General features: G+C 38.2%; 2 protein-coding genes across 2 annotated transcripts; one reads left to right on the forward strand and one right to left on the reverse strand.

Annotated features, from left to right (window-relative positions):
- Nucleotides 1-5431: 5431 nt before the first annotated feature.
- LOC110702810 lies at nt 5432-6163 on the forward strand. The gene has a single exon (XM_021880557.1). The coding sequence runs from the start codon at nt 5432-5434 to the stop codon at nt 6161-6163; it is 732 nt and encodes a 243-aa protein (XP_021736249.1).
- Nucleotides 6164-8357: 2194 nt separating this feature from the next.
- On the reverse strand, nt 8358-11303 carry LOC110702811 (protein MAIN-LIKE 1-like). Its single transcript, XM_021880558.1, has 3 exons — nt 11208-11303; nt 8470-10161; nt 8358-8387 (listed from the first exon to the last, which is right to left on the reverse strand). The coding sequence occupies exons 1-3, from the start codon at nt 11301-11303 to the stop codon at nt 8358-8360; spliced, it is 1818 nt and encodes a 605-aa protein (XP_021736250.1).
- Between the last annotated feature and the right edge of the window lie 344 nt (nt 11304-11647).

Here is an 11647-nt window from a genome sequence, read left to right on the forward strand (position 1 = left end):
TATTATTATTATTATCGTTATTATTATTATTATTATTATTATTATTATTATTATTATATTTTTTAGGAAAAATTAGAAAAAATAATCCCAACTTTGTCTAATTTACTTAGAATAATCCCAACTTTCGTTAATACTGGAATAATCCGAACTTTGGGGGGTCTTCTTTTTCTTCAATCCCAAACCGGTCAACAAAAGTCAATGACCTGTTGTAACAGGTTATGTGCCACGTGTCAAGTTACAATTGGTCTAAAAAAAAGAAAAATTAAAAAAAAAATTAAAAAAATAAACAAAAAACCCTTAATTCCCCTACCTGACAACCGTAACCCCCACCCCCACCACAACCTGCCACCGCCGGCCACGCAACCACCTCCCTTCCCCTGCCCCAACTGTGCGCCGCTTTCCCCCCTAACGCTCTGTGCCGGAGTTGCGACCCACTTCCACCCACAATTCCCTAATTTTCCAGTCGAAACTCCCTTTGAAACCACCTTGCCCACTCCCGAAAACCCCAACAGCCTATTTCTCACCGTCGAAAACCCTAGCGGCTTGGGTTTTCGATGGTGGAGGAAGGGATTTTTGGTGGTTTTCGAGAGTGGGCAAGGTGGTTAGAGGGGTTTCGAGTGGGGCTGCTGGTTTAGACGGATTTTTTGATGGTGGGGGAAGGGGTTTTTAGGGTTTTCGGCATGGGAGTTTCGGGGAGGGGATGGTGGTTTGGTCGGAGCGTCGACCCTAGAGGCTGGGCTGGTGCCTAGTGGTGGGGGAGAGACGACTGGCGACGAGGGAGGTGGTTGGGCTGGCGGGTTGCCGGACGTTTAGGGTTGTTGGGGTTTTGGGTGGGTGTTTTTTTCTTTTTTTAATTTTGTTTATTTTTTGTTTTTTTTTATATATTTTTTAACCAATTAATAATTGACACGTGTCACTTTAACAAAAAAAAAACACTATTCAACCGGTAACCGGTATTTGGGATTGAAGAAAAAGAAGACCCCCCAAAGTTCGGATTATTCCAGTATTAACGAAAGTTGGGATTATTCTACGTAAATTAGACAAAGTTGGGATTATTTTTTCTAATTTTTCCTTTTATTATTATTATTAGTATTATTATTATTATTATTATTATTATTATTATTATTATTATTATTATATGTATGTACATATATAATACATGTGTGTATAACGTTGTGAGTATAATGATCGTATGGATGTTAAGTGAACAATATGTTTGGGGTTCTTAATTCAAAATTAAGTTAATATTATTTCCTAATATCCCTCATCATCATATACAAACTTAAATAATAACAATTATGCACACATTTATCCTAGACTACCCTTATGTAACTAGGTGTTAATAATCTCAGCTTTTTGTATACAAATTATGTTAATTTATTGATTAGAATGGATATTCAATTAGGGTAAATAGTTGGGTCAATTATAGCCAAAACATGTTACACTATTATTCACTTAAACTCAAGTGTAAATTTAATAGATCTTGATTAGTTTATTCTATATGTATGGAAATGGAAACACTATTAGGGCACCCTGAATGTTTATTCCCGCCAATACTTTGTATAACGTGGCAGCTTTTTATTGGGTGAATAACATTATAAATAGTAGTGGTGGAAAACTGTTTATTTTCCCACCAAACCAACAATATCCTTTCTATAAACTCTAACCTTGTGTGCTAGTACCCATGGCTCCAAACACTTCCTCCATCACTTTGCCCTCGCCACTTGGCTTTACCAAACCTTCTTCATTCCCAATTCATTATCCTTCCTACCATAAAGCTAAATGTACTATTAAGCCACGATGTAATAGGAGTTTCACAAGAAAGAAAGGAAGCCTTCTGGTAAGAGTCATCACTCGTAATGCCTTAAGTTGGATGTGAGCTGCGGTTCCTTACAAAGGCATTGCAAGTGGTGCTCCTCCAGACAGGGCTAAGGAACATAAGGGAGCTGGAAAAATTGTAGCTGAGCTACGCCAAGTGCTCAACTGCCCACCACTATCATCATTTGTGACAGACTTACCTAGCAGTTCTGGTCTTGTTCTAGAATAGGATGTACGTGTTCCTCTTGTAGATCGAGAGCCCTCTCCGTACACCCACACTATTGACAGGGTAAAGTCGTATCCCCAAATCAAAAATAATTACCTAATCCCTCTAACTAAAATAGATAGGGAAGTAGGGTCGAACTCCATAGGGAAACAAGTCTTTCTACTCCTAACTAATTAATATAATCTAGATTATGAAGTAACCAATATTTATAATTAAATAATAAACTAAACTACGAAGATTAAGAATAGGAAGAAAATAATAAATAAAAGGATCTAGGGCATAGGTTCACCAATAAATAATATTCCAGGGTAGAATACAATAATCATTCATCAATGCATATATTAATCAAATTATAAAGGGCTTTCGCTACGTATTATAATCACACAATTAATTTACCGGTACTAAATCTCATCTTTCGAATCTCGACCTAACCATTTATAAATTAACCTGCCTATTGAAACTAGACCTAAACATCAATTCTCATCTGTCGAATCTCGAATTAATATTGCCAAACTCATGCATAAAAGATCAGGCCTAATCTAGTCATAGAGCATTAAATCAATCAATAGGAAATTAATCTAGCATTGATAATTAACAACAATAAATTACCCCTCAATATTATTTATATATGGATCCCCACAAACCCTAGAAATAGAACTACTCACACATAATAGGAACTAAACAAATCAAAGCAATAAAACAAGACATAATTAAAGGAATAAAATAAACGACTAAGAATAAGAGAAGAGAAATAGTTACCAAACGAATCTGGAATAGCTACGACAGTGAGTTCGTGTACATACTTTATCTTTGTTTCTTTTTTGTTTCTTTTGCCTTCAATAATTCCATCTTGTTCTCTTTTGCCTTAGCTTTGCTCGAGGACGAGCAAAGGTTTAGCTTGGGGGAATTTGATGAGTGACATTTATGTCACTCTTAGGGATTAGTTTTAGAGTTTTTTCCGTGTTTATTTTCCCTCATTTTCCTTTTATTCTCTTGTTTTCTCTTTAATAAATTTTCTAGTTTATTTTGGTAATTTTGGAGCATTTTAGTTTATTTTCTTTATTTTATTAATTTTAGTTTATTTTCGTATTTTATTTACTTGTATAGTTTTATTAAATTTTTATTAGTTTAGTGTTATTTCATTTATTTTCTATTTTATTTATTTTATTTTATTCTTTGTCCCAATCCCTTTCCTCGGTTTTATGTGTAGGTGTTCGGGTTTCATGCCAAGTGAGTTCGGGTTTCAATTTGAGTCAAACGCGCAACCCCACAATTCCAACCAACAACCACCACCACCAATTTCAACCACCAGCCAACAACCACTGCTGCCCCCTTCACAACACAAACCAGCAGCCTACCACCACCAATTTCACTCCAGCTCTTAGCGCAACTCCAATTCATGGCAGCCACCTCACGCAACCACCAATTCATCTCGCCAGACACCACAACCGCAGCCTCCTATTTTCCTCCACCAACAGCAGCCACAACAACGCACACCAAGGACCACCACTCACCTCCATTTCCCCTGCTCCAATTCGCACAAACAACCACCTGACCACCTAGAACCTCCCATGTTCCACCGTCCAACCAACTCCCCTGGCAGCAACCTACCACCAAAATCACCACAGCAGCCCCTCACCAACACCCAGTAACAGCCGCACCACCATTCTCACGCACCTAAACCAGCAATCAGCCGCACCTGCACCACCGTCAACAACCAGCAACAATTAAGCAACCAATCGACCCAAAAATTAGAGTAAATCACAAATTGATCGGGTTCGGGAAAACCGTTCGTTGAGAGTTCGGTCGAAGCACGAGTCAGAGACTTTCAAGTTCTGTAAATTGAAGAGGTGTGGTCGAACACACCCATGGTTCGACCGAACCAACCCCGTAGTTCAGTCGAACCAACCATCGGTTCGATCGAACCATTTCACAAGACTCGCACATGATGTTTAATAAGATCGAACGGTTGATATTGAAGGTCGAAGCGAGGATAGCCATTGATGGTTGATGAACGGTCGTGATGGTGATGCGTTTCAATGGAGTTTAGAGCAGCTAATTGATATCGAAGGAGGAAGCTTGAGGAAGGCTGATGTTTTTAGGAACTCAACTGCTATTTGTCGCTCCCAAATTACCAAGTAACGCTCCCTTTTTGACTTGAATGAACCACTATGCCCTTTATGCAATTTGGGTTATAAAAAGGACCTTGTTCCCCATTTGGACACAATACATGAAACGGTCCCCTCACTTCACGACATTGATGTCCCGAGCTTCCCAAAATCGGTCCCCACGACCTTGCAACCAAATCAGTCCCCACGACCACCTAAATTTTCTATTTTCAAAAATCGTTAAATTTTCCGACGGGTCTTGGGTCATGGACGGCGAGTGGAACATACGTACGCCGGAGAATGCGTCGGATCATTCTGTAAGTTTTTTTTTATTTTATTTTCGGTAATTAGGACATCCGCCTAAAATTTCCGGATGTCCTAGGTACATCCGCCTAAAATTTCCGGATGTACCATGGAACATCCGGAAATTTCAAGCGGAAGATGGGATCCGCCTAAAAAATCCGGATGTTCCATGGTACATCCGGAAATTTCAGGCGGATGTACCTAGGGACATCCGGAAATTTTAGGCGGATGTCCCTATTAATTTTATTTTTTTAAAATGTTAAGTACGTTTATTTAATTTTTTTTATGTTTATTAAGTTTTTTTTTATGTATTTTGTTTTCGTGGTCTTGTGATTATTGTTGTGATTTAGTATTTGATAATTAATGTAATTTTGTTGTATTAATATCATTATTAGTAATATGTTTATTTTTGTTTCAATATTATTATTATTATTATTATTATTATTATTATTATTATTATTATTATTATTGTTATTTTTATTGTTATTATTAGTAATATGTTGATATTATTGTAGTTGTTGTCGTTGATATTATTATTGTTGTTGTTACTGTTATTTTTATTGTTGTTGTTGTTTTTGATATTGTTATTATTAATTAGTAGAAATATAATTTTAATATTAATATTAATATTAATATTAATATTATTATTGTTGTTGTTGTTGTTGTTGTTGTTATTATTATTATTTATTTATTAATTAATGTTATGGTCTTATAAATTGTTTTGTAGTTGTTGTTATAATTTTTTATTATCATTAATATTGTTATTGTTTTGTATTTGTTGTTATTATTATTAGTATTGTTATTAGTATTGTTGTTATTATTATTATTATTATTATTATTATTATTATTATTATTATTATTATTATTAGTATTGTTTTTATTATTTTTATTATTTTAATTATAATTATTATTATTATTATTGTTTTTATTATTATTATTTTGACATAAAGCATGTTTTGTTTAATTTGTATAGGATATGGAATCTGAGGAAGGCGGTGACGGTGTGAATTATAGTGGGAATTTTGTCACTGATACATTTTTTCCTACATTTGACGATGTTGTTACATGGGCTGATGGTGTTTCCATAAAATTGAGATTTATATTGGTGAAATCGTCTTATAACAAAACCAGAGATGGTCGGCCGTATCGGTATTTGCGATGTGATCGGTCACGAAGGAGCAAGCCGAGAGATTTGGAGAACGCGATACGGAAGGACACCAAAACCAAAGCTAATGGTTGTCCATTCTACATCAAGATATATTATGATGTCAGCACCGAAAGTTGGAAGATCATTGCGAAAAATGATCACACCGGAACACATAACCACCGAATGATTATGTACCTAGAGGGTCACCGTAAAGTGAGCGGATTGAGTCCGGGTGCAAAACAGGTTGTGCGGGACATGACAAAGTCCAAGGTTGCTCCCCGTAACATCATGTCCACTATTGCCGAGCAATTTCCTGATGATCATCTAAACATCCGACACATTTACGATTGCCGAAATGACTTCAGGATGGAGATGTCCGAAGGAAGAGGAGTTGTTCAGCAATTTCTTCATCTGGCGAGAGAGAGTAAATACATTTACTGGTTCACGAACGATGATCACAACGTTTTGCAACATGCATTTATGGTGCACCCGATCATGGTCAACATACTCCGCACATACCCACATGTCATAGGTATGGATTCTACTTACAAGACCAATTGATATAACATGCCTTTCTTTGAGATAGTAGGCGTGACACCGAAAAACCAGAATTTTCTAGTTGGATATGTTTTCATGCGCGACGAGTGCACGGCTAGCTATCGGTGGGTGTTGCAGAGATTAAGGGAGTTGATTGGGTTTGATAAAGAGCCATCTGTATTTATTTCAGACCGTGATCTTGGGCTATGTGCGGCTTTGAGAGAAGTCTTTCCAGGGACGTCACATTTACTCTGTCCATGGCACATAAACAGAGATGTGGAGGCTAAGGTGACGAAGATGTTTGGAAACAAGACGGTTGGTGTCAGTTTTAGAGCTGGGAGATGGTTCAAAATCGTGAATGCAACAACACAGGCGGAGTATGATCGTGCTCTAACTGCCATGTAAATGAGGTGGGGAAAATATCCGGAAGTGATTCAGTATGTTCAGAGAACTTGGCTTTTTCATAAGGAGAAATTTGTGAAATTTTGGACGAACCAGGTTCTTCATTTTGGTAACACCACCAACTGCAGAGTTGAGAGCCAACATTCAGCAGTGAAAACTTGGTTAGAATCATCCACAGGTTAGTTGTATTATTTTATTAGTTGTTCTCGTTGTTACGTAATTGTAATTGTATTAATTGTAATTGTATTTGAATTTACTAATTAGAATCATTGGCAGGTGCTTTGGATACCATATGGGCCTGAGTCCATTGTCATATCGGTAATCGCATCATACAAATTTGTAATAACTTGGAGGCATCAAGGTCTAAAATTGGTCAGCTGTACAGACAGTTGCCACTATCACGTATAAATGGCAAAGTGTCTCAACATTGCTTGAAAGTTCTGGATAACGAGACGAAAAGGATGCGGGATTTGAGTTACCGGGTCCATGAACGGTATGGATGTGCTATGCGTCTGACCCATGGTCTTCCATGTGCTTGCCAGATACATGATTCGATAGTTGCACAGACAGGATTGTATAGCAGCCAAATTCATTCTTTCTGGAAGATACTGGTTATTGGTGATGGTGTTAACATTCCTGAAGTGGTAAATGATTCAACCGAGGAGGCTGCACATTTTCGGTCCCTAATCGACGAAGTCATGGAAAGTAACGTCGAAATGTAACGCGAATCATTGAAGAGGAGCTACATCCAGATCATTCACACCTTGAAGAACCACATATCAACCTTAACACTCGTGGTCGACCGAAAAGAAATAACACCAGGCGTGATCGTAGCTATTTCGAGCATGTGAACCGTCAACACACTCAACGTGGTGGTGACCCAGAATCAGGTAACACTAAAATTCTATATTTAATATAAAAATATGTAAACTTAATACTTGTAGCTTTACTAATAAATTATCTTTTAATTTTGTGTTGTAGATCCAAGTGACATTAGTCAATGCAGGTATTTGAACTTGCTTCCAGCCCTAATGTTGCCGTACATTTCGTCTTGGAAGGATGTCATTGGTGATGGGAACTGTGGCTTTCGTTGTGTCGCCGACTTCTTCTTTGGCGATCAAAATAAGTGGTTTGACGCTCGAGAAACAATAGCGAATGAGGTCGCTGGTAATCCTGATTTGTACGAACAGATTTACGGGCTTGGGCGACTTTGGATGAACGTGGAGCGTATTCGATGGGATGGTGGGGCTGTCGGGGAGCGGCATTGGATGGTTACAATTCAAGATTTATTTCCTATTGCTACGTGGTTCAACGCAAGGGTGATTTGTCTCGGAGTAGGCCTAGTACCAACTTGCTACTACCAATGCATCACAGTCTTACCGCTGAGGGCACGCAACGGGGTTCGGTCACTGACTCGAGAGTTTGTGATTTCTACAGTTGGTGGATCACATTTTATCCGTCTTGACCTTGTACCTAATTCACCACTCCCGCCGATCGCCGATTGGTGGACGCAAAACCACGAGGATAGTGTTAATGGATGGGATCAAGCATATCAGTTGAGAAGGGACATGTGGGATGCATTAGTTAGGTAGTTTGTAATGTAAATTTACTAACTTTGAACATTTGTAAGTGTCCAGTTTATACAGTACATTTAAAAAACAAAAATTAAAAATAAGTTCATAACATAAGTAAAACCACTAACAGAACATCTAATCAAAATAATCTAAAGTCCCATTTTTTACTTCCAATCAAATATAAGTTGCTCATTCATTGTTCGAGTCTCACTCGACATTTCAGGATACTCAGCTAGTGCTCTTTAGTGAATCTCCATGGACCGACCGATCCACTGCAAATCAAACAATAACATATTTTAAACACAAAAATTCATATAAGTCATTGTTAATATAATAATAAGCATAAATACTTACGTAATCAGTGTTAGTCCGCTCAGGCAGGTTGCTTGTAACTCCTGCACCTAGAGATACCCGCGGGTGAGAAAACCTGTACAGCCACTGCATGTAACCGGGCGCAACCGAAGGAGCTGCAGCACTAAGCCTGGGTAGGGCACCTAAAACAACACTCTGAGATACCCCAGGGACAAAACTGTTCCACATCACAGCTGTCATCTCAGTCGGGAAGTCTACCCGATACATTTTCAAGTTAGTCGGCCTCTTGGCCTTCTCTGGCCTGATGATCTCGCGGGGAATGCCTTGCACGAAACCAAGCTGGCGCACCACTCTATCAGGCATGTACGGCTCAATGATGTTACGGTACTGGATGCAGCCAATGAATAAAGTGGGGGGCACTCGTAATGCAGGATCAGCTCCGTACAGTAGCCAGTTCACCTCACGATCAGTAAGCACATCAATCCTAGTACGAAAAGCTAACAGGCGCTCCAGGTTCTTGCTAGGACATCCCGCTCCTACATCCCAAGCAGACGCACGAGGCATTTGAAGGTCCCGGGTCAAGGTACCCTGCTGTGGCCGAAAGCACGGAAAGTACTCGTAAATCCACGCTTGCAGAAGCGTGAGACAACCAGCAATCGAATCAGCACCTTTTCGTGATGCCGTGCCCAGTTGCCGATACAAGTAGGCCAGTGTAGCTGTTCCCCAAGCATACTCGTTAATAGGGACATCCGTGTGACATAGCTCGTGGAGGAAGGAAGGATGCGTACGGTTACCACTCTTGTCTACAAACAGTGTACCTCCAAGCACTAACCACAAGTATGCATCAAGCTGCTCACTAAAATCCCGGTCGACCGCCAATGTTGACTCAAAAATCTTATCAGTCAACACCCCACTACCCTGCCAAATGGTCTTTATGCCGAAAACCTCAGACAGATCATCTGGAGTCATATCCATGGTGACCGAGCACGCGTCCTGTAACACGTCCGTGCTAGGAGTAGTGGACACCATATTGCCTGCAACCCGTAACCCAAGTATGTTGTACACGTCGTGCAGCAAGATCGTAATCTCCCCAAATGGCATGTGACAGGTGTTCGTATTTGGCTGCCACCTCTCAACAAAAGCAGAAATCAACGGCCAATCAAGTCTCTTATTCATCAGGCCGGGCAAGTGAGACAACCAACTAGCATCAATTGCCGCAATGTCCTCCACAGATTGACGGCCTCGCCAAGTGAACAAGTAAGAACATAACTTTGTCCTACTCAAACAGCGCAAAACACTACGCTCCTGCTCCATCCAGATATACCGTGCCACGTGACCGCCAAAACTAGGGATAACTGACCCATCCTCAGGCCCACCCGGCATCGGTTCCTGCACTAACCATGCCTCTGCAGAGCTAGAAGTAGGCTGACTCGACCCACTACCAACAAATCTCCCAAACTGACCCCTATATACCATATGGAAATCCTGAGGGTCCTGTTCTTCATCCCGGTCACCAGCATGACTAGCCGAACATTCGTCTTCCTCGTCAGATATGGGTGCTCCACTTGCAGAGTACAAGGGCCGACTACTACCAGACTGTTGGTCTCTCGACCAACCACTAGTAGACCCGTATTGCTGCTGCTCGGGCTGAACCGGTGAAGATCGAGATGTCTGTCTCCTAACAGACGCATTCAGACGACGTGATATTGCATGTCGAGCACCAGAACCCTCGATCTACATAAAATTAAAAAATAATCCGATTTTAGTAATAACAATAACAATAACCATAATAACCATAATAACAATAACAACAATAATAATAACAACAACAATAACAACAACAAATACAAATTAACAACAAATATAACCTTAACAACAACAATAACTAACAACAATAACTAACTAACAACAACAACAACAACAACAACAACAACAACAAATACAAATTAACAACAACAATAACCATAATAACAATAATAATAACACTAATATCAACAACTATAATACTAATCATAATTAAAAATATTAATAATAGTACTACTAATAACACTAATAATAATATTATTATAAGAACAACAACAACAACAAAAAAATTAAACAATAACAATAACCATAAAAACCCTAATATCAAATTAGTTTAATAATAATACTAATCATATTTTTAAAAATAATAACACTAATAATAATAATAATAATAATAATAATAATAATAATAATAATAAAAATAATAATAATAATAATAATAATAATAATAATAATAATACTAACCATAACACTTCAAAATAACAACAAAAATAACAAAATCCAAAAAAAAAAACAAATTAACAACAACAACAATAACCTTAACATTAATAATAAAAACCTAATATCAACAAAATAATAAAAATTATCATATTTTTAATAATAATTACATTACAAAATATAATAAGCACAATAATAACAACAACAATAATAATAATATCAACAATAATCACCATAACACTTCAAAATAACAAAAAAAAAAAAAACAAAATTAACAATTTTATTAACAGGCCAAAAAAAAAAAAAACAAAAAAAATTGGAACTTCCGCCCAAAATTTCCAGAAGTTCCGTGGAGGATCCGCCTGGAATTTCCGGATCCTCCATGGAACATCCGGAAATTCTGGGCGGATGTCACTTCCGCCCAAAATTTCCGGATGTTCCATGGAGGATCCGGAAATTCCAGGCGGATCCTCCATGGAACTTCCGGAAATTTTGAGCGGAAGTTTCTAGGATCCGAAATTAAAAAAAAAAAAAAATACCTCGTCTCCACCGCCGCCGCCGCCTCCGCCGCTGCCACCAGCACCGCCGAAGGTCCTCCCTCCGAATCTCAGCCTAATCCGCCTCGAATCACCCATTTTCTTTTGTGTTTATGATGATTGTTGTTTTTTTTAAAAATGAAGAACAATTTTTGAATTCTTTTTAAAAAAAAAATGTTTTAAAGAGTTAGAGAGTAAGAGAGTTTGAGAGTAAGAGATTTAGAGAGAGAAGTAAAGAAGTGAGAAATGTTGGTCGGGAAGGAAAAAACCGTATTTATATATTAGGGGTAAAATTGGTATTTCAAGAAAAAAAGGGAGTGTTACCCGGTAAAATGGGAGCGACAAATAACAACACCCTTTTAGGAATTTTGGGATTTATTTCTCCTTTTTCTTTTATTTTTGTTTCTTTGTTTTTTTCTTTTCCCTTTTCTTATTTTCTTTCT

Source organism: Chenopodium quinoa, unplaced genomic scaffold (genome assembly GCF_001683475.1).
Source record: "Chenopodium quinoa cultivar QQ74 unplaced genomic scaffold, ASM168347v1, whole genome shotgun sequence".
Classification (NCBI taxonomy): Eukaryota; Viridiplantae; Streptophyta; class Magnoliopsida; order Caryophyllales; family Amaranthaceae; genus Chenopodium; species Chenopodium quinoa.

What these genes read in the sequence shown, in the direction of transcription:
- LOC110702810 (XM_021880557.1), top strand. Translation starts at nt 5,432, where the DNA reads ATGGAATCTGAGGAAGGCGGTGACGGTGTGAATTATAGTGGGAATTTT.
- LOC110702811 (XM_021880558.1), bottom strand. Translation starts at nt 11,303, where the DNA reads ATGGGTGATTCGAGGCGGATTAGGCTGAGATTCGGAGGGAGGACCTTC. An exon ending in GCGGCGGCGGTGGAGACGAG is followed by an intron (nt 10,162 to 11,207) that starts GTATTTTTTTTT and finishes AATTTTATGTAG; the next exon opens with ATCGAGGGTTCTGGTGCTCG. An exon ending in AGCGGACTAACACTGATTAC is followed by an intron (nt 8,388 to 8,469) that starts GTAAGTATTTAT and finishes TTTGATTTGCAG; the next exon opens with TGGATCGGTCGGTCCATGGA.